Source organism: Sorghum bicolor, chromosome 9 (assembly GCF_000003195.3).
Source record: "Sorghum bicolor cultivar BTx623 chromosome 9, Sorghum_bicolor_NCBIv3, whole genome shotgun sequence".
Taxonomy (NCBI): domain Eukaryota; kingdom Viridiplantae; phylum Streptophyta; class Magnoliopsida; order Poales; family Poaceae; genus Sorghum; species Sorghum bicolor.
The window spans coordinates 51,565,732-51,589,126 of NC_012878.2; the positions used below are offsets into that span (position 1 = coordinate 51,565,732).

The 23,395-nt window shown below is 44.1% G+C and overlaps 2 protein-coding genes across 2 annotated transcripts; both read left to right on the forward strand.

Annotated features, from left to right (window-relative positions):
• LOC8061751 (uncharacterized protein At1g04910) lies at positions 3,036–7,866 on the forward strand. Its single transcript, XM_021447023.1, has 8 exons — positions 3,036–3,914; positions 5,412–5,484; positions 5,574–5,644; positions 5,724–5,812; positions 5,909–6,041; positions 6,149–6,378; positions 6,488–6,964; positions 7,079–7,866. Exons 1-8 carry the CDS (start codon positions 3,357–3,359, stop codon positions 7,281–7,283), a joined length of 1,836 nt encoding a protein of 611 aa, XP_021302698.1. The 5' UTR covers positions 3,036–3,356; the 3' UTR covers positions 7,284–7,866.
• LOC8072520 (LETM1 and EF-hand domain-containing protein 1, mitochondrial) lies at positions 12,200–21,572 on the forward strand. Its single transcript, XM_021447695.1, has 15 exons — positions 12,200–12,427; positions 12,812–13,466; positions 13,572–13,884; positions 14,128–14,274; positions 14,371–14,459; positions 14,543–14,635; positions 15,181–15,307; positions 16,114–16,178; positions 16,258–16,429; positions 17,888–18,106; positions 18,226–18,273; positions 18,390–18,536; positions 19,441–19,523; positions 20,867–20,982; positions 21,072–21,572. Exons 2-15 carry the CDS (start codon positions 12,862–12,864, stop codon positions 21,155–21,157), a joined length of 2,310 nt encoding a protein of 769 aa, XP_021303370.1. The 5' UTR covers positions 12,200–12,427; positions 12,812–12,861; the 3' UTR covers positions 21,158–21,572.

Below are 23,395 nucleotides of genomic sequence, written 5' to 3' on the forward strand. Positions count from 1 at the left end.
GGTCGTTCAGCAGATTCATTCCGAGCGAACGATCTAACAACAAACGATAGAGCTTAACCCCCTCCCGTGCGTTGACGTCATTGATGATGTCAGGTTGAAAAAAGCAAAACATTTATTTCAAAATGTTATAACTTCTGAATAGTATATCTATTTTTATTTTCGTCTTCATCACTGTGCTCTATGCGACGAGACGAACAAAACTAGACCCCACTTACATATGTTTCGAAGAATTTTATTTTATTAGTTATCTATATCATAGAATAATACAGTATATAATTTATAGGCTATAACTTATAAGAATAACTTATAACATATAACTTAGCATATTTCTACTAATTTGTATATTTAAGTTTTGAATATATCTTATACACCTAACTTTACATCTAAGCCATTCATTAAGTTATATAACTTATAAGTTTTAAATATAACTTATATGTCTAACTTTACATAAGTTGTGTTTTATAATTTTTGTGTTTCTAAAATTTGGTTCATTCATTTGTCTGTTAATGACTTTTGTGTTTGTAGTTTTGGCACAAGTTAGTTAATTCGTTCCTTTGTGTTTAATAACTTTTATACATAAAAGGTGTTTTATAGCTCTTAAGATTTTAAGTTTTTCGCATAAGTTATATTTTATAACTTTCATGGCATAAGTTATATGATGTAAGTTAATATACATAAATTGGTAGCAGGAAAAATAAATCTTTGAAACATGTGCAAGTGGGATCTAGTTTTGTTCGTCTCGTCGCGTAGAACACATCAGTGCAGACGAAATTAAAAAAAGATACACCGTTCATAAGTTCTCTTTTTTAATGACGTCAGCCATCCTTAAAAAGCGCGCATGAATATAGAGGCACTGTATGGAAGAAGCGTTGTGCATGCACAGTGAGCTTTGCTGACCGGTTGCCAAAAATAGAAAGAAGTGAGATTTTTTTTCCAAATAACTGAAATTGACCGTTTGCTTTGTTATAGGTGAACGTTCGTAATTTAGTGAGGTCCAACCATAAAGACCTATTTAGCTTATGTTGTCTCGTAGCCACGCTAGTTGATTGATGGGAGATGGAACGTGTCATTACCATATTGTTAGTTAGTATATGAAGGTTGATTTTTTCTGCACATATATATTACCGGTCGATGAGCTGGAGCTGTTCGGGTTCGATGGATCAGACAGAACAAACGATGGCGGCGGCGGCGGCGCCGTTGGATGATACCAGTGGCGCAACCCAGTAAATATGCCGGATACTGCCACTCGCGACGGGTCAGCAGCGTCCGATTTCCATGGCTCGGCGCGTGGAACGCAGACGAGAGGAAACCTCGTGTCGTGCTCGTGGCATGCTTGGCTCAAGCTCAACTTCTCGTCAACCGAGCAGCAGGGCACCCATGGTCCACATCCATACGCGAACCGCAAAGCTTGTCTCGGTTTCCTTCTTTATCAACCCCGCTAGCTTGCATTATTGGGCGCTTCAATTCGTCGTTGCCACAACCGGCACGACGACGGTACGTCCTAAAATTGTCTTACTAAATGAATACAGTAGTAGTAGCATATAAAAGCGCAACGTATACAAAACAAGAGGCTGTATCTGTACGATTCGTCGTATATAAAGTCAGAAGCTAGGAAGACCCAGCGTGAGTTGCTTCACCTAATTAGCAGTCGAAAAATCGTATGGGGCAACGTACGGGCATGCACACCCTATCTCCGGCCGGGTAGCACTGCTAGTATCTATGATCAGTCGCCACTCCAGTTAAAAGTCGAGGCTTCCATCCAGTACTGTGCCACTGGACATCCCATAAGCTAAACGCCGAAGAGGAAAAAAAAGGACCACTACCGCTCATCAGGAACTAGAGCTAGCAATGGGAAACACGTACGCACTCTTGTTAAGTAGCTAGCTAAGCTCCACGCCGTGGACCCGTGGTCCATTGGCACGATCGAACCTAACTCCAGTAGCTTGCATTGTCCTTTTCTTCCTTGTGTGATGATCAAAAGGTGACAAAAAGGAACTCTCTCATACTATGTACTAGTATCACTAGCTGGGGTTCACGTACGACTCAAGTGCGTACGTGGCCCATGGCGATCGTACGTATACGTGTCCAATTGTCCATGCCGGGGTTAATTGAAGCTCCTGCACTAATTAAAGAGTATGTTGCGAAACATTTCAGAGGCCATGCGTATATGTTCAGGTTCAGCACCGGATTTGTTGCATTGCAACGGTATACGGTGCAGAACAAACGAGCCTGACGCTGACCATGCCCAAGTTGCCAACCCAACCCTTTGGCTACTTGTTGTGTGCTTCCGAAACCACGTGGTGCGCCTAACCTCTTTTCTGTTCCCACCCGGTCGGGGCGGATCTCGACGAGTGAGTGAAGCACACAAGCACCCCCCCCAGTCTTGGAAATAACTGCCCAACACTGGTCGACCGCGACCGCGCGGCGAAAGGGACCGAGACAGCGTAAGTTCACACAAGCGCGCATAAACGGATAACAGGTCACATGGAAACTTGCTACAGTGCGTTTTTGTGTTTCGGACAAACACAATATAGGAGTTCGATGTCCACACTCTCGGGAGTCGCTTTTCCGTACGTAAAGGTGCTTGTCCGAGTGTCATCCGATCGCTCGAGGGACCAGCTGATGGGCGATGGCCTACACTCCAGCTCCAGCTGCTTAGCTAGCTCTTGTTCTTGTTCCGGCAGAACACCCGCCGGCCCGTGGTCGATCGGGTCCGTCCGTTGTCCCGATCGAACTATCGACCACATCATGTCCATCCTTTCTCAATATCCGTGTCCTACACGTATGATGATGATGACGACATGGTGGAAGCCAGAACGTACCTACGCGCGGTGCGGTGAGGCAGTCACGAACTCACGCCGACGCCGCCGACTCGCACACATACAGAGCACCGCACTGGACTCCCCGTGTTCTCTCAGCGGAAAACAGAAAAAAAAAACAACCGATGCATCTGATCCCCACCTCGCGCGGTCGCTACGTTCCTGAATCCAGAGTTCCTGACGAGGCGAGCGCTGCCAGCCCTCGGGCGCACGCTACGCTAATGCTACGACGATCCGACGCGATCGCGCAGCGTCGCCGCGGGCGCAATAAGGCGGTCGCGGCGGTCGCCAAGGGCAGAGGCAGACTGTGTGCTGAGAGAGAGAGAGACAGAGACCGAGCGGGCAGGGCAGGGCAGTGCGATCGCGAACCAAAACCACCACCGGTTTTCAGTTGCTATTTCCCGGCCTTTTCTCCCCTTCACTCACTAACGTTTACCTTGCCTCTAGTCTCCCGCCCGCGGCCGCGGGGGTGCTCCTATTCTTAGCCTGACGCGCCTAGCGGGCCGGGGGGGCGCGCGCGCGCACGCACACGGTTCCATGGCCGCGGCCGCCGCGACGACGACAACGTCCACCACCTGCTCGTCCTCGTCCACGTCCACCAGCCCCGGCCCGCACCGCAGGCGCCAGCCCGGCAACGACATCGAGCGCGACGACGACTCCTCTTCCTGCTCCTGCTCCTGCTGCGGCGGAGGCGGCGCCGATCACCACCACCACTTCCTCCACGCCTGCGCGCACGACGACGCCGAGTGCGGCGGCCTCCACGGGCACGCCGCCGCCACGCCCTGCGGCAGCAGCAGCAGCAGCGGGAGGGCGCTGCTGTTGGCGCGGAGGAAGCGATCGACGACAGGCGCGCCGCCCGGCCGGCGGACGGCCTGGATGAGGGGCATCGTGCTCTGCCTCCTCGGCCTCGTCGCGGTCATCGGGTTCCTCGGCTCGCACCGGGGCGGCGGCGCACGACGCGCGGCCACGGGCGATGGCGCCGACGACGGCGGCGGGAGGCTCTTGCACAGGGTGGAGGTCGCCGCCGACGCCGACGTCATGGAGTGGACGGAGGAGAACTTGACGGCCCTTGCGCGCCGCTCGCCTGAGCCGCCGGTGAGTACGTGCACCTCCCCCCCCTCGCTGTGCCGTTGATCTCTCGCTCGCTCGCCGCCCGCCCACTCGTTTTATTACAGCGATCATGCGCCAAAGCCATGTCAACTTAGTACGCGCGCACTCTTTGGGCCATAACCACTCGTGCACGTACTCGAAATTTGAAAAGTGGCCATTAATTGATGCATGACAGCCTTACAAGCTTCATTTGGGCGCCGAAAGTAATCCAAAATTCTGAAAGAGTCATTTTATTTGTTTGGCTCCTCGGAGTTCCATGGTTCCCATTTTGGGAAGTATCATACTCACTGTTGAAATCAGCGTCAGGCATTCCAAGTCTAAATCGCCCATAACAACCAGTATAATACGGAAAAAATGAGGTGCCAAAAATTTTAACCTTTTTTTGGGAAAAAGTGTAACAGGCATTCTAAGTCAAAATTGCCTATAAAAATTGGTAATTAAAAAAAAGACAGGTGCCAAAATGTTTAGTTTTTGTGCGAAAAAAAAAGTGAAACATGGTAAATTCTAAACAGAAAGCTCAACCGCTTGACAACTTGATAGAAAATAAAAAGGGACAAGTTTCTTCCATTCTCTGAAAATGATTGGAGCTTTTGGCTCACTCCTCGTCGCGGTATGGAGTATTCATATGGGAGAAAATGATTGGTGAAAAGTACAACGATCCCACCAGTATTTGTTGCTAGCGTGAGTCACTGGAACCAAAAGAACACGGTACATGACGTGAGTTCCAGAGTTGAGGAGCAAGGCAGCTGTTTATCTCTGTGCTTTTGTGTTTTCCTGAAAATGGTTTTCATGTTCTTTGCTGCATTTCACCGTCATTACATGCGAGATACATCACTATAGTTCTTCACATCCGGTCGTTTTTTTAGCTATTGAGGTCCAGTTGTACCTCAAAAAGAAATGTTTAGAGCGTTGGGGTTGGTGTCATCGAGGTTGCTTTCCATTGTAATTGTCAAACTTTCAAGTAAGAAAACAAAGGGTTACGCGGATAATTAGCAGATTTTTTAGCCAACCCCATTTGATTTCTTATTTTTAAGAAAAGAATCATCCTAACCTTTCACTAAGTTCTATGGAATTTGATATTTTTGCCGTGTTAAACCCGTATCATGGGTCCTATAAAAATCAGCGTGCTGATAATACTGGAAAATCAGAATTTGCAATATTATACATCACATCATCTTGGAAAGATGAATTAAAATCCAGTGAGGCCCGATGGTGTGGCTTTGCAGTACTCGTCTTGTAAAGCGGTGACTTAATTTGGTAGGGACAACAAGCTTCAGTTCAGGAAAGTTTTGGTACCCTGGCAGAGTCCGCCAGAAAGCTATCTAGTGTTCATATATATTCAGCCAAAAATTCACATGCACGATTCATAAAAGCAAGGCATTCATTCAGATTCCATGCCATGCTCACCTTGACTTAACTTTATGTTATAATAAGAACTAGATGTGCCTGATGTACTGAAGTTCCTTTTTCAAACACTGACAGATACCTGATATATGGATGAAACCAGACAGTGAGGGTTACAGCCAGTGCATTGAACGGCCGAAGAATCACCACAGTAATTTCCTCGGGTCCATCTTTCGCTTTGTTTCCTTTCAGCTTCAGATTCAGCTACATTTTTCTTAATTAGGACATGTTTTGCTTCAGGGAAAAACAACGCAACTGTCGGTTACCTGATCGTTGATGCAAACGGTGGCCTGAACCAGATGAGAATGGGAGTACGTATATATTTGTGCTAATGTCATGGCAATGTCTTTCAGCTAACTCTCATTAATTCCTTCACAATTATTCTTACAGATAAGTGATATGGTTGCAGTGGCGAAGATCATGAACGCATCGCTGGTGATCCCTACTCTGGATCATCAGTCATTCTGGACCGACCCAAGGTCAGTAACTCTGTCTATATATCTAGCTGCTCTGAATCAACCTGGAGAAGAAACTGCAAGTATTCAGACTGACGATTAGTATTTTTTATGATATAGCGATTTCAAAGATATATTCGACGTTGATCACTTCAAGGAGTCACTGAAGGAAGACATTGTGATCGTGGATTCCCTCCCACCAGATTACAGAAGGGTGAAGCCGTACGTGAGAGCACCCACCTCCTGGTCCAGGGTACGAGTCAACAACTTGTTGGCAGCTTAGAGAAATTTTCAGGCGTGTAATGAATAAGAATAACTGAATACTGAATAGGCTGATGGATCGTCAGCTCCGTTTTCCAGGCTTCCTTCTACAGAGACTTTTCGAAGATCCTGAGGAGGTTCAAAGTGGTGAGGTTTACGCACACGGATTCACGGATCGTGAACAACGGCCTCACTCCTTCTCTGCAAAAACTCCGGTGCCGCGCGAATTACAAGGCGCTCCAGTACAGGAAGGAGATCGAAGAGCTCGGCAACACTCTGGTTGATCGGCTGAGAAATGGGTCCGAGCATTACATCGCGCTTCACCTGAGGTACGTTCAGCGATCGGCTGATCGCCATGGAAAAGATTATTATTATCAGCAGATCAATCAGTCAATGAATGAACTTCCATGAATGAGTTTGCCTTATATTAATCGTCAGATACGAGAAGGACATGCTGGCCTTCACCGGTTGCAACCACAACCTGACGCTGTATGAGGCAGCGGAGCTGACGGACATGCGGTTCAAGGTGCGGCACTGGAAGGAGAAGGACATCAACAGCGAGGAGAAGCGGGTGCAGGGCGGGTGCCCCATGACGCCCCGCGAGGCGGCCGTGTTCCTCAAGGCCATGGGGTACCCCTCCACCACCAAGATCTACATCGTGGCCGGCGAGATCTACGGGGCGCACAGCCTGGACGCGCTCAAGGCCGAGTACCCCAACATCTACACGCACTACAGCCTCGCCACGGTGGACGAGCTGGAGCCGCTGGAGCTGTACCAGAACAGGCTCGCCGCCGTCGACTACATCGTGGCCCTGCAGAGCGATGTGTTCGTCTACACGTACGACGGCAACATGGCAAGGGCCGTGCAAGGGCACAGGAGATTTGAAGGCTTCAGAAAAACCATAAACCCTGACAGGTCCGTCCCTTTTTTCACAGAAATATAGTTTGGGATGCAGAAGTCTACGCTATGCAAAGACGACGTTGGATCTTGATTCTAGAACCTGATGAAACATTTTTCTTTTGTTTGTAGGCTGAAGTTTGTGGAGCTTATTGACAAGCTGGATGAAGGTTCTATGTCCTGGAGTGAGTTCCAGATTGTGGTGAGGAAGCACCATGAGAATAGGCTCGGAGGTCCGTATGAGAGATTGCGCGGTGCAAGTCCAAGGCAGGAGGAATACTTCTACTCAAATCCAATCCCCGGCTGCCTCTGCAAAAGGGTTGAGAGTAGTAGATGATATGGATTCAATTGGAATTGTTCAGTCTTAGAAACATACCGCGACAGCTTCAGCAGCTGGAGCATGGATGGAGATGAACCTTCCTCCGCATGACAGGGATCGCTCGGCAGAGGGAGAGCTAGCAAACTGACTGATACTAGCAGTTTCGATTATTTTCCTAGGCTGACAGACAACACATGCAGCTGAGGTCTGTAGAGGGCAGGGTGCAGAATGTGAGAAGTTACAGATTTGTAAAAAAAGCAAGGAATGCAGATGCAAGTAATAGGATTGAGTCTGGATGGAAAAATGTTTCACGGTGGCTGCTGTTTGTAGTTCTTGGTGTCTCCGATTAATTCGGTTTGGAAGGTACCATACCTTTGGATGGATTCATCATTACCTCTTCTTCTTAAGAATAATGTATAATGCTCTCTTTGTAGGCCTGTTGAACCAGATGTGTACATAGTAAAGAATGAACCACTGATAGTGTTGGAGTAGTTTAGTTCCCACGAAAAATCCATGTAATTCTGTCTAAGAACCTGTCTGCTAAGAAAAAGACCAAGATCTGGCTGGCTTTTGGTAGCGGACCAGATTTTTTTTTTGAAAATTTGGTTGTGGCCTTTGGGCTGGCCTTTGGTGGGCCTCGTGCCGGCATGTCATACTAAAAGGATCGTGCTTATCGGGCTAACCTAGCACGAAAAGTGGCCCGACAGACTTGTGGAGGCACGGCCCGACGGCACGCGGGCCAAATAGGCCTGTGCCCTATCAGGCTATCAGGGCGGGGCAAGCTGGGCTGGCCCATTGCTCATCTTTAGTCCTCGGCGAGAAGGGAGGCGGGCCTGGGGCTCGGCAGGGAGGAAGGGAAGAGGTGGCGGGGTTCACGAAAGGAGGAAGGGAAGATGGAAGATGGCAATGTGTTGTGTCTGTTGTTGGAGAGGTGAGATTATGGGTTATAGACTTTTTTTATTATACGCAACGCAAATTGGGTTGGATCTATTGAAGACAGTCTAATAGAAGAAAAGGTCAATAACATACGTAGTTTTGGAAATAAAATACTGTTAAATAGTTTTTAGCGAACGAAAAATAGTTTTCTTTCACAACAAATCAGCGTAAGCACGAGTATAAGCCAAATTGCTCTTTTTTCTTTGCTTGTTGGTTGTCTGACCTATACTACTGTCTACGCTGCTCTAGTGTCACTCATGAGGGAGCCTGGTGGGCCTAGACCCTAGGTCCACCTTGCACAAGATGGTTCATGAGTGCCTAAACACGGTGCAGCGGGTGGCAAAATTCGCATCCACACTCATCGTTGCCACATACCATGACCTCGCTGGATCACCAGAAGCAACCATCACCAACCCTATCGCAGCAACCGAGCTTTTAGGTGATGGTGCACACCAAGTGTTTGATGCTAGGTAGTAGGTTCCTATAATGCTACTTGTGTTCTGGTGTCTGCAGCAACATCATTGGTATTGATAACTATTTCTTTGGGTGGTCAACCAGTTGCTCGGATCATCCCCAATTCCCCATCGCCACCATTAAGAGCAAGCTTAATGTATATAGCAAACTAGTCCATAGGAGTGGGCTCCAGCGTCAGTAGTCTTTTACTATTTCATCTTCCACAATGTCCAACCATAAGGTGGGGTCCATGTAAAAATAAAAAAAATCTATGGTCCCAACGAGCAGCATCTTCTTGGCTGCAGCCCCGCGGGCGGCGCGGTTGGTCGGAGCGTCAGCCTCGAGGGCCGGTACAGAGAGACTCGAGATAAATATTTTTTTATTTGTTATGGACGGTCTATAGTTCTATGGGCGACTTTAACTATAGAATCCTCTATTGCTTCTTTCACAATATTTCAGCCAGTCCATAAAGAATAATTTAGTCCCTATGGACTGCTTTTGGAGCACATTGTGGTTGCTCTAATGACCAGATCGCCACATGTTCTAGGGCCTTGTTTACTTCCACCAAAAAATCTAAAATTTTTCAAGATTTTTCGTCACATCGAATCTTTAGACGCATGCATAGAGTATTAAATAGAGACAAAAATAAAAACTAATTGCACAGTTTGGTTGGAATTTATGAGACGAATCTTTTGAACCTAGTTAGTCCATAGTTGGACAATAATTACTACAAATAAATGAAAAAAGTGCTACAGTGTCGCAAAAATTTTCCCAACTAAACACGGCCTAGGTGTTTGACGCTAGACAATGTGAAGCAAGAGGTTGCGTCCATCAACTCCACCAGCCCGCCTGTCATGATGCCTGCAAAAGTATTGGATGCTATGCCATGCTCCAATGTAGCCTATCCTTAGTGGTTGCTATACCATCTTGTTCGCCTATCTCAAAAGTTATGGTTACAAATATTATTCGCTAATTTATTATGAGAGAAAAATACTAATGAATGGCTGACATATTCAACAAATAAACTTAAATGAATAGGCTCAAAGGGTCTCGGAGCTTGGAAGTAGTGATCCCATTCCCTAAAGCGCGCCAGTAGCAATACCACCTCACACTGTTTTTTCTTCTTCCCGTCCAGCTCCCCACTAATCTTCTTCCCTACACAACCCCACCCTACCTACCTCGACCATTGTCCACGCCACCGGCGACCTCTCCGTCCACCGACCATCCTCGGTGGACGAAACTGCCCTCCCCTAATTTTGTCGGTAGTGGCTCCCGCTGCCTACCCCACCCACTCGGTGGCGCCGCAACAGCCTCCTCACCACCGACCAACCCGCCACCATTGTCGTGCCGCGGTAGTCGCCAACCCTAACCCTAACCCCAACAGGCGCTGCCCTCGGCCGTGGGCCGTGGCCAACGATGCCGCCATGCTGCTCCGTGCGCCACCAGTCTGCCCTCGTGACCTTGGGCTCCCCTAATTTCGTGAGGAAGATGGCGACACACGCACGTCGAATAAGATCTGGGGGAAGTAGGGGCCTACTAGGAAGCATGTCTATAGGCCTTGTAGGCACAATGGTTGAAGAAGGGTGAAACTAGATTTAGGCTTGGTGTGCAGGGCTCGACAGCTTGTTGCGAACGGCGATAATTCTTCAAGTAGCTACCAGTATTGCAACAATAATGGTCATATAATATGATTTGTAATTGTTTGATAGGGTGTTCTCATCTTAGGTGACCTGTGACGCTTGCATCTTGCAAACAAAATCGGAGGCCTTAAGTTCGAAGAACAAGTGTAACATCTAAATTTCCTTTCTTCTCAATGAAATATGGGCTCCAATCCAATTGTGAAAAAAGTCAACTATTTTTAAAATATTGTCTTCTAGCATTGAAGTGATCAAAGGGAAGCTCCTCCGTGCTAGCGACTCTCCTCCGAAGCGTGTGAGTCGCCATCGCGGGCTAGCTGGCTAGCTCTTTCGTGCAATGTGGCTAGCCGACTTCTCTATGTGCACAAGACGAGTGAGGCATGTGGCAAAATAGTAGGACTGTGTGGAGTCACTGGGATGAGTTCTCTTTGAGGAAACGAACAGATGGAATAAGAACTAGAGGACATGGAAGAATAGAAAATAGAGAAAATATATAAAGGAACAAAATAGGGAAAAAATCCACCAGATTAAGACAACCTGTTTAACAAACAAAACAACTGCAACTACATCAATGGAGCTACTTGTGGAACTAGAACTAAAAAGTCTACTCTCGAACTCTAGATTTTTAGAGAGTCTGTTTGGTACAACTCAGCTTTATTGATGAAATAGTTTTTTTCTTTGGCTTTGATAATAAAATAGTTTTTTCTTTGGTCCCATAAATTAGCTTCACCCAGTGAAATTAAAATTATTTTCCTAAACGTTTGGTAAAATAGCTTTTCTGTTAGTATTTTTAGTTTCATGAGTGAGGAGCTAGAAAAACAACTTCTTAAGAGCATCTCCAAGAGATTAGCCAAATCATTTTCTAAAGGTAGATTTGACTATTGTTAAAAAAAATGTCCAACAGACTCTGTAAATGACTCTTCAAATTTAGTAGCTCTCTATCCCACCTTATTTGCTCTATACTTTTGGATAGCCTACCTCACTAGCCATCCTTTATAGAGTCTCTTGGAGTACTCTAATATCTTTTTATCAAATCTATTTTAGAGAGTAGCTAAATCAGTAAATTTGGCTAGTCTTTTTGGCTAATCTCTTGGAGATGCTCTAAGAGAAACTGTTTCATCCGAACTATAGTTATGAGAAGCTGAAAACAGCTCCATGTGGGAAGAAGCCATACTAAAACACTATTAAAATGTTCAATGTCTATTAATCTCAAAAAAATGTTCAATGTCTACTGTCATGACAAAATTTTAGACACAACCTTAAACCCTAGGAGTGCGGCACTCCTGCCTTTTCTTCTCTCCCGTTCATCCCACGTACGCTCTCTTTCTCGTGGGCGACCACTGCCACCTCCATGCTCTCTGTCTCGTGTGGGTGACCGCAGCTGTAGTGGTGTGAGTTGGTGATGAGTTAACGATTGTTATGATAAGAATCGGGTTGGTATATAACGTTTGAGGTTACTGTGTCGCGTAATGAAGAACTGAAACTCAGTTTTAGAAAACTATCTCAATTCTTCGTCCCCATTTTGTTTCTCTCTCTAAATCTCTAATTCTCAAGCTATTTATCTAATTTGTTGCGAAACCATGATAGGAGCCTAGGAAGCCCAATGAACGTCAGTCGAGGTTTAAAATCAATCTTCTAGTGGAGTAAGGAATTTAATTACAAATATATGGGATCAATAGAGAATAATAGAGATTGGTGTGGATTCACAAAATTACTGGTAAATATGTTATTCTAGATATATAGATATTGATTATATAGGTGCTAATTTGTCAAAAAGATGTTAGAAAAAAAGTGGAAGTTGCTCAAAAAAAAAAGAAGAAAAGAAAAGAAAAAAAAGATCATATGGGCTTTTATTTAGGCCCATCTACAAGTGAACCCACGCACCGCAGCATAGTCTCTACCCTTCCTAGCAGCGCCGACGCTCCATTCTGCTCTTCCCCAACTCGCGCTCAGCGGCGCTCAGGCTCGGCCCTCAGCGACGGAGGGGCAGTCCCAGGCTCGGCGGCGGCGTCGGGCCCTCAGCGACGGAGAGGCAGTCTCAGGCTCGCCGGCGGCGTCAGCGGATCCCCCGCCCGCTTCTCGCGAGCCGCCTCGCGCCCTCGCCTCCGTCCTCCGCGCACCGACCGGCGACCCTGCGTACGCACTCCCTCTCCCCTCCCGCCTCTGCTCTACCGTGGGAGCCCGGCCAGCTGTCCAGGGTGGTCGGGCCTTGGCTCCGCCGGTGCATTTACTGGGTCCACTCCTAATAGCGAAGGAATTTCATCAAGACCAAACGGCCCTTGTCGAGCCCAGTTATTGAACGATTAGTTAGTTTTTTTTGTCCCATATATTTGGGGAATTTAGCATCAGCGATTATGGAGTCTTGCCTACTCTGGGTTCTATATGCAGTTATGCACACTGAGGTTGTGAGGGGACCAAATTGGAGCCCAGTGAAATGATTAGTTAGTTTTTCACTGTTATTATATATAATTAAATTTACACTTATTGAGTCATTGGTTGATCCATTTTGGATTACTTCAGATTTGTACATGAGTGTGATCTTCCCATTGTGAAGTCAGAGGCAATCAAGTATGGCTTCAAGGGCAATCATTAGCAGAAGGAAGTATTTCTTGGATCATGTTAACACACCTGTCATTTCATCGTCCGCCTTCTCTACCTTCCAACATGGAAGACTCAGTTTTGAGGTTGAGCCAAGAACAGAACAGCAATTTCTTGAGCGTAGTTCTGGGGATTCCAAATGTGAGAAGGAGCAACACAGTATGAATTTGATAAAAAAGGATCTACTAGGTTTTGGTTATGGGTTTCGGCAACATCCAGCTTATGTGATTTCTCTTTCTCATGGTGGAATTGGAAAGAATGAATACGGGCTGCCTTTGAGCTTGGGAGCTAGATCTTTGCTGCAGTCAGTCCGCAGAGCATCAACTGCAACTGCAGGGCAGCCTAAGATGGATACAGATGATGAACAGAGTGAGGACCAGAAGCAGAATAAAAAGAAAAAGGAGGCATCCCCAGAAGAATGTGATCAGGCTGTGGAAGGCCTAAGCACTGCAAAAGCTATGGCTAAAGCTAAGCAGGTACAAGAATCTCTGAAGGTTGGCCAATCAGTCATGCAGAAATTTTGGGCGAGAATTCTGGGTGTGGGCCCTGCTCTCCGTGCTGTTGCTTCAATGAGCAGGTCTCAATTGTTTTTCTTTCCTACCTGAATGCATGATTATATAAGATGAATGATTGGTCTGTTTCTTCTGTAACTTACGAAACAATTTTTTGTTTGTTTGTTAAGGGCTGATTGGGCAGCAAAGCTTAAGCATTGGAAGGATGAATTCATTTCTACACTGCAGCATTACTGGTTAGGGACAAAACTACTCTGGGCAGATGTTAGGATCTCATCAAGATTGCTGGTTAAACTTGCTGGTGGGAAGAGTCTTTCAAGAAGAGAGAGGCAACAGCTGACACGCACAACAGCAGATATCTTCAGGCTGGTCCCGTTTGCTGTGTTCATCATTGTTCCATTCATGGAATTCTTACTGCCAGTCTTCCTCAAGTTATTTCCAAACATGCTTCCATCAACTTTCCAGGACAAAATGAAAGAAGAGGTATGTTCTTGACTATTTGTATGCTGCAACTACCTGAAGTTATGTTGCTTATTAGTTGCCATGTGTCCCTGCAAGTGAAATACTACTGTATGGTGTATGCTTAAATCACGAACTGTATCGAGTAAACTATCAATAATTATTTCGATTGATTAGCATACCCTGTTGGTGCCATTTATATGGAAACCACAAGCACTATCACAGTGCAATCTGGTTGGCTCACAGGTGCTTCTTTTTCCTATACAGGAGGCATTAAAAAGGAAATTGAAAGCAAGAATGGAGTATGCAAAATTTTTGCAAGATACCGCAAAAGAAATGGCAAAGGAAGTCCAGACATCTCGTAGCGGAGAAACGAAACAGACAGCTGAAGATCTGGACGAGTTTTTGAATAAGGTATAAGTTTCTTTGTGTGCTCAGTCTCTGGAATAACTATGCATAGTGAACTACTTTATTCTCTATTATTGATTGGATAATGTGCCTTGAAACCAGGTTAGGAGAGGTGAACGTGTCTCTAATGACGAAATCTTGAATTTCGCAAAGCTATTCAATGATGAACTTACTCTAGATAACATGAGCAGGTAAGATATTCCTTAAGTAACTGTATAAATTCATATTCACAAATACACTAGTGACTAAACAGTTGGTTGGCACTATCCTGCAGACCACGTTTGGTTAATATGTGCAAATATATGGGTATCCGGCCTTTTGGTACAGACCACTACCTGAGGTTCATGCTTCGCAAAAAACTGCAAGAGTAAGTATTTAAATGAAGAGGTTAACTGAATGCTAATTATCTTGCATCTGGAGCATTATGCATTCTTATCTGCGTATGCCAATATAACAGAATTGGTGAATTTTGTATATCAGTTCTCACAAACAGTGATGGAAACTTGTGGTTGATATTATCTTATAGAAAGCTCAGCTCACCTAATCAATTATAAAAAAGGAAAGTTTTGATTCTAGTTAGTTGGACTAATGATAGTAAAATTCATGCATTACTTTCAAGCAAAGACTTTGCAATGGGCAGTGTTTCTGTGGCCATGTAAACTTACCAGACAAGACATTTGGTATCATCTTCATTTTGTTTATGCCACAGCGATTTTCTGTTAGTCAAATAGAGGTTCAGCACCTAGATTTGTTTTCTGTCTATAAGAAAGTTCATAATTTCTTCTTTCTTCGGTTTAGTTGCTAGTTGTTTTTCTGTCTGTTTTGTTGGTGTCTTTTAGCTTCATCGAGTTTGAACTTAAAATGCTGGTGCGAAATATCTGCTTGTTTTGTTAATATTCCTTATCGTTTCAGCATTAAGAATGATGATAAGCTGATTCAAGCTGAGGGAGTTGAATCTCTCTCTGAAGAAGAGCTCCGGCAAGCCTGCCGGGAGCGTGGTCATCTAGGCCTGCTGTCAACTGAAGAGATGCGACAACAGGTTTGTTGCATTATGATGTGCGCATGATCTAGTGTTGTATGGCCTTGAGTAATCTGCTTATATTTACTTGTTCTTGTATTTGTTTATAACTTTATGCTATCCATTCATATCACAGTTATTTGAGCCATCAGTTCTTGTTCCACACTACAAAACACATTATCTTTTTGAGACAGATTTTCAGCACTTCTTTATTATTGCCCACCATTTAATATCCTCTTCATTTAATTGCAACAACACATGCATAGTTAATTATTTCTGATGTACCTAGCCATTCCAGCAACTATGAATTTGGTCCTTTTTAACATGGTCACGCCTTAACACACTGTGTCAAAGAATTGGAACGATACGATGACATGGATAACACGTAACACATGGTATGGAATGGAGTGTTATCCATGTTGACCTAGATCACTGTTTTATCAAAGAATGCATGTTTTCTCTCTATCTCTTTTTTGGATAACTTTAAGGATCTCTGTAAGCAGCTCAGGGCCATGTTTGCTTCTCTTAGTGGGTGTTTTCTCGTTCTTTTCTCCTCTTCTCCCTATTAAATGAAATGTTATGTTTTAGATTTTGTTTGCTCCAAAAGGCTATTTGTATAGTATGTCCCAAGTCCGATGTACTGTTGAATTAGAGTACAACCAGCGCCCAGCTTCGACTTTGAGTTAAACACGTCTGAGTTGTATTGCTTGGCTTTTGTTTTAAACCATAAGTGTAACTCAATGGCACTAAAATTTGGTGTATATAGCAGCTGTGTATAATTGTAGATGCATTATAAACTGTACCAATTAATTTCATTTTGCACCCAGCTCCGAGACTGGTTGGACCTCTCACTTAACCACGCTGTGCCATCTTCACTTCTCATACTTTCAAGGTAAGTTTGGTTGATATTTCCTGACTTCTAGCGTTATTACCGCTCGTGCTTGCACTCTTATATATTGTAATGCTTTTAGAGCCTTTACTGTGTCTGGGAGAATGAAGCCTGAGGAGGCTGTTGTAGCCACACTATCTTCTCTACCAGATGAAGTTGTGGATACAGTCGGGACAGTATTGCCATCTGAAGATTCGGTTTCTGAGAGGAGGAGAAAATTAGAATTCCTTGAGATGCAGGAAGAACTTATCAAGGTGATATAAAGCTGTAGACTGAACAATGTTCTTTTTCTTAGCTTCCTGTTACCGTGATATTTGGGTAGGTCTTCTGTGGGAGTGCTGCGTATCTGATAGAGATCTTCCATCCACTGAATGTGCACCTCCTAGTTTTGTTATTTAAGTTTCATCTAGTCTAGAAAGATACATTTAGTAGTTAAGCCATAGATTAGTATTTTCTAACAACCCAACTTTTATATGCACCCTGGATATTCTGATATTTGAAATGCTAACTTCATATACTGGTGTTTTGCTGTGACCTTGCTGAATCACATGCTTGAATTTCTTAGGATTTCCTGTTGGTATTTTGCGCTGACGGGATCAAGTTTTTCGAATTCCCCTTTTCGAATTCTTCCATTTGTTTTCCTGGTATGGCATCAATGATGTTACATCCATATATTTACTCATCCTTGCACTATGAGCTGCGCGATGAAGAAATCAGTGGGGAAAGTTGCCTGAGATGCTATCGTGTTTTTCTCTTCACTTGTTTTTTTTTGTTCTTCTGTGGATTGCTTACACACATATTTACTCATCCTTGTAATATTAGTTGCGCGGTGAGGAAATAACCGGGGAAAGATATGTGAGATGCTATCATGTTTCTCTTCGAGTCTGGATCGATGATGCAACTTTTTTCTGCGTTATCTTTCTGCAACCTTTTATGGTGCTGAAGAAGACATTACCTGCTGAGATCCGAGAAAATGGCAATTTCGCCGTCCTTCAATTATACGGTGATTTGTTGCATCAGTTTTCGGGCCATTTGGCAGCGTTACTTCTGCAGCTTCTCCGGGAGAATCACTTCTCAGCCAAACAGATTCTTGTGGGGGCGGTCTAAAATTAGTTCTCATGTGCTCCCCATCAGAATTAACTGAGGGACTGATTGGTTCGTGACCGTAACTTGTCACGCCAGGGGGTGTTTTTCTATAAAATACAAAATGTAAAATGTCAACTACTTTAGAGTAATGAAATACAAAATATCAAAATTTTAAGTTTATATTTAGTTCTATTTATATTTTAAAATACAAAATTTGTTGTCCTTACGATGGCCTTTTGAGGCTCTTTTGAGTTTTTTCTTTTTTGAAGCCAAAATCTAAAATGGAGAATAATCATCTTTTTACTAAAAATGTTGCATGATGTTTTTCTATAATGTAAAATGATGAATCAAAATCCAAATTTTTTAGAAGAGAAACAGAACACTCCCTTACCATATTTTCTGAGCGCCTTGCAAAGTCTACTCATTTTCTTTACCAAATTTTATCATAAGTGGCTTAGATTTTGCTCGTTGCTTTCTATGGCAATGTGTGTGTGTGTGTGTGTGTGTGTGTGTGTGTGTCTGAGCATGCCCTGAACAGTATCTGTTTATGCAGTAGTTTTCTTATGATCATTTTTATTATGTTGCATATCTGTGTTATTGATGTTCTGCATATAAAAACCATTCAGGAGGAAGAGAAAAAGAAAGAGAAAGAAGAAAAGGCAAAACAAAAGAAAGAAGAGGAGGCAAAGATGAAAGAACCAGACACTGCTGAAGAAGATTTAGCTTTGAAGGAAATGACTGATGCTACTGCTAGGGAAGAAGAAGAACTGAGAAAAGCAAAAGAACATGACAAGGAAAAGCTCTGCAATATCAGCCGTGCATTGGCTGTGCTCGCATCTGCCTCTGTATGATCCTAGTCTATGTGTATTCTTTTATTAGTAAATGTACATATGGACACTGATAGCACCATTATTCTAGAATAATTCTGTCTGACCTTTTTCCAACTTTCATCTCTACATTGCAGTCTGTTAGCAAGGAGCGTCAAGAGTTCCTGAGCCTTGTCAATAAAGAGGTATAGTGTGAAGTGGGATTAAAGCAACAATTATTTATGCACTCACCTTTCAGTTATAACAAATAATGCATCATGGAGGTTTAATAGGATTTAGCCATGCAAATGTCCCAATGCAGATAGAGCTATATAACTCCATGCTCGAAAAAGAGGGTACTGAAGGTGAAGAAGAAGCTAAAAAAGCATATGTAGCTGCTAGGGAAGAGCCAGACCATGATGCTGAGGTCGCTGCAGAAGAAAAGGTCTCGTCAGCGCTGATTGAGAAGGTAAGAAATCCTCTTAATGCGTGTTATAGCCACAGTTAGATTTGCAAATATCACCTGTGATGGGTTTCTTAAGGTAAGTGTTTTTGGATATTTCCCTTAAAAACTATAAATAGATGTCTAAGTTTAGATTCAAGACTGCAAACTTTTCCTTGACTTACAGACAGTTCTACCAATAATCCAATATCAGATGATTGTAACTTTGGCCTATTATTGATGATACTTAACAGTTACTACCCTTTGTTTTTAAATTTCAAGGATGTCGAATGTCTGTGCATCTTTAAAAGCCTGATCAAAATTTCCTCATAGAGCTGTTATATTTTTTTGAATCTTTAGTTGGTAGCTACTTAGAGATAACAATCATATCAAATGTGTCTAGTTGATAAGGATACCAAACTCACTGGCTGTGTTGACATTCTAGAATGCTACAAAAAGAAATGTGCACCACTTGATTCTGGTGATGTGAGCCAATTAATTTATACTGTAAACTGCTGATGAAGAGGTATATAATAGCATAAACAGTTCAAACTTGAACGCACTTCACATAAATTTGTACTCTAGTGTAGTTATCGATGATACTATTTGCATATTCTCCATATACTGCCGTCATCTTCATGCTTGAGGAAAATCCTGGACATGCATCAACTAAGATTCGGTCATTTACTCGTCTTTTCGTAGGTTTTGTAACTTAATCTATGTGCTCACTTAAAATAAAGCCTATAACAAACTAAAGTGGAGGGAGTACGAGTATCTAATCTCACTAGCACTAAAGCCTTAAAGGATACCTAATTTCATAAATGATTTCTGCATTTAAGCCTCACGAAGAGGCACGAACTACCAAGTGGTATTGGTTATTTACGATTAAGGGATTGGTTATTCACTTGCACATATATTTTACTGCATTCAGGTTGATGCTATGCTTCAAGAATTAGAAAAGGAGATTGATGATGTGGATGCACAAATTGGAAACCGTTGGCAACTTCTTGATAGGTATGGTGCTTCTATGTTGAGAGTTGTTTAATGTTGCATAATAGTCAGGCAGTCCATTTTTTAGCTTTTAAGTACCCACTACCCACTTATCTGGATTTGCAATATTGTTTTGTACTCCCTCCGTCTCAAATTATCAGTCATTTCAAGAATCTTGGAGAGTCAAAGTTTTTCAAGTTTGACCAAATTTATATAGCAAAATAATAACATTTTTGGTACCAACCAAGTATCATTAGATTCTTTATTAGTTATATCTTCATAGTGTACCTATTTTATGATATAAATCTTTATATTTCTCTCTATATTTTTGGTCAAACTTAAAAATGCTTTGACTCTCCAAGATTCTTGGAATGACTTATAATTTGGAATGGAGGGAGTACATTTTTTCAGTTGCAGTAGGTTGTTACCCTGTTGCCCCTGAGCAGCACATTTCTTTTGCCACCTGTTTCTGTAATTTACCCAACCACCTCCATTGAATTAGTATCCCTTTTTGGTCCATGTGGAAGTTAGTTAAAAAAAATGAAATCAAAGGATCGAGACTTTGGGTTATGTTTCTTAGATCGGTTCTGCCTTTAGGGAACTGAATTTTTTTCATAGATCTCAGTCTGATTTGCTTGGTTACCTGAATGGTCATTTGACCCATCCCACCCCAGCATTGTACCCTAGTCCCCACTATAAATCTCCACTCTGGCTCCCAGTCCCAGAATACTAGTCCTAGCTGCCAATACCCCAAGCGCGGCGCACAACCAGCGGCACCGAGGCATCAAGCATGGCATGTGAACCATACAACAGTGCTGGACGGTAGTCCATGCGATGCACATGATACATGTGGTTTCGTGCTGCTTCCTCCATACACGGTTCTCTTCTGCTCCCCCCATAGCTTTCTGCTCCCCCCATAGCTATGCCCCAAAGGATATACGAAAGGGAGATTGGGAGATGATTTGTTAATTTGAATGGAAGAAAAGGGATAGATGAGGCTGGGATGGGGGTTAGTGTTGATTTGGGACGAGAGAGTGAACTCGAAGACGAGGCTAGGATGGGTCCTCGGTGCTCTTGGGGAAGAAGTGCTCATCCTTTGTGCTGATGTGTCTACAAGTGCTGAGTCTTTACAGGATACCTAACTGTTCCCTGTTTTCCTGGCAAGCACTTCGGTTCTCATTTTGCGGAGGCCTTTTAAAAAACTGAATTACCGGAACCAAGTTGCCGGTTGGGACCCAACACCCAGCCTACTGTCATTCCCAATAAACTTATACCTATGAGTGAAAACCTTGGTGTTTACACGCTGACCAAAATCTTCTTGCACATGTGTCATCGGCATGTTGATCTAATCCGCTCTTCATGCTCAGGGACCACGATGGCAAGGTGACTCCCGAGGAGGTGGCTGCCGCGGCAGTCTATCTGAAGGACACCATCGGGAAGGAAGGCGTGCAAGAGCTCATCAGCAACCTTTCGAAGGACAAAGGTCCATTCACACCCCTGACACTTGTAAACTCTGTTCACTCTAGCTTTGTAGCAAATGCCTAATTATTATTTTTATTTGTGTGCCTACAGAAGGAAAGATCCTCGTGGAAGATATTGTGAGGCTAGCATCGCAAACAGAGGAACACAACGATGACGAAGAGGAAGCACGACAGTAGGAGGAAACAGCCCGAGTATGTAGATGGGTGGACTATTATTTCTGGAAGAAAACTACGAACATCACAGTTACTCGTGGCTGTGCCTTTGTTGATAAAAAAGGCAGTACAGCCGTTTTTGGCGCCCCTAGGAGAGATCCCGGTAGAATGACCACGTTGCTGTAAAGATGGTGTGACGTGCATATAAGTTATAGGGTACTCGGCAGAGCTGTGGTTCGGCAGGTTGTTCGCAACCGAAATTTTGGCTGGTTGCTGTGGAAGTGGAAATACAGTTCGGTTGATCTTAAGCTACCCCTCAGTTTATTGTCTTGTCTTAATCTAAAAATAGCTGGTGTCTAATGGGCATGGATTAGATGTTTATGTATTTATTAGTGTGTTGTGGTTTTAATCCCTTGGTTTTCCTTGGGTACATATGAAATCTTTCTATGCCGTTAGTTCGTCTATGACGTGACGTGGGACATTCAAACATGTCACTTACACCAATAACAGAGTCTAGTGTACGAAGACACAGTACTGCTGAAAGGATGTAATTTTAGATTAGAGTTGAAGTAAATAAATTAAATATGTTTGATTTCATAAAACATGCATTAACATTTAAGACTTCAAATCGATTTTTATGAGAAATCCAAGAATACTTATTTAGTGTAATAAGTATTATTTTTTTCTATAAAATGACTGTACGCCACTTGCGATTGAGCTAAACCATTCCAAAGATGAAAGCTTGAAAGGCCCATGTTGAATTTCTTGCCAAAAAAAAGCCCAGTGGTCTTTGAAATGGCCCACCAGGTCCAGGATGCTAGGGTTAGGATTTAAGACTCCACAGGGCATGCCAACTCCAAAAATCACAAAGCCGCCGCTCTGCCTGTCCCTCGTCCAGTCGGCGGCGGCGGGCCTAGAGCTCGGCCACAGTAGGGTAATCCTCGCTCCTGCTGGAAAATTGTAACCATAGTCTCAGCAGGATTGAATCCATAGTCTGTGTTTCTGGTGCACCTCTTCCGTTTTAATCATCCATCGGTTTTTGCGCTGACGGGATCAAGTTTTTCGAATTCCCCTTTTCGAATTCTTCCATTTGTTTTCCTGGTATGGCATCAATGATGTTACATCCATATATTTACTCATCCTTGCACTATGAGCTGCGCGATGAAGAAATCAGTGGGGAAAGTTGCCTGAGATGCTTATGGTGTTTTTCTCTTCACTTGTTTTTTTTGTTCTTCTGTGGATTGCTTACACACATATTTACTCATCCTTGTAATATTAGTTGCGCGGTGAGGAAATAACCGGGGAAAGATATGTGAGATGCTATCATGTTTCTCTTCGAGTCTGGATCGATGATGCAACTTTTTTCTGCGTTATCTTTCTGCAACCTTTTATGGTGCTGAAGAAGACATTACCTGCTGAGATCCGAGAAAATGGCAATTTCGCCGTCCTTCAATTATACAGTAATTTGTTGCATCAGTTTTCGGGCCATTTGGCAGCGTTACTTGTGCAGCTTCTCCGGGAGAATCACTTCTCAGCCAAACAGATTCTCGTGGGAGCGGTCTAAAATTAGTTCTCATATGCTCCCCATTAGAATCAAGCTGCAACAGTTTGCTATATTTCATTTGCCAAATTCCTGTATTTTAGCAAGTTGTTATAATTATTTACCAAGTTAAAAAGAAACCATTTCCAACAATTTGCTATATTTCACTTGCCAAATAAAAAAGAGAGGATGGCCCGGTTGTTGACGCTACCCGATGCCTTTTCATCGTGACCTTGGTTCTTCCCCGTCAACGGTCGGGTCATTACAGACCTCGGAACCTTCGAGAAAACGCGAAGGTTCCACGCTTGCCAGAACACATCCGAACGGTGACGGAGGTTCGAATCACAACTGCAACGTCGGGGAGCTGGGCGGCGGCTGAGATGCCGCACCTAGAGCCCCCCCCCCCCCCCCCCCCGCCTCGAACGGTGGTGGGGACACTACCCTCGGTTGTCCGCCAAAGGGCGGCGAGGCAGAAGTCGCCGCCGTGGGTGCCCGCATGAATGGCGGTGCGGGTGGGCTCCCAGAGAACGCGGGCCGGGCAGCAGCCGGCGGAGTGCCCGGACGCACGGCGAAGGCGGGTGGTGCCTGCTGTGGCGTGAGGCCCTGCGGGGCGGCGGAGCTACGCCGTGGGAGATCTGGAGGTTGGCGAATGCCCCGAATGTCGGAGCCGCGCGCGGGAAGAGGCCATGGAATTCTCCAACTGCATGCGGGAACTAGCTTCA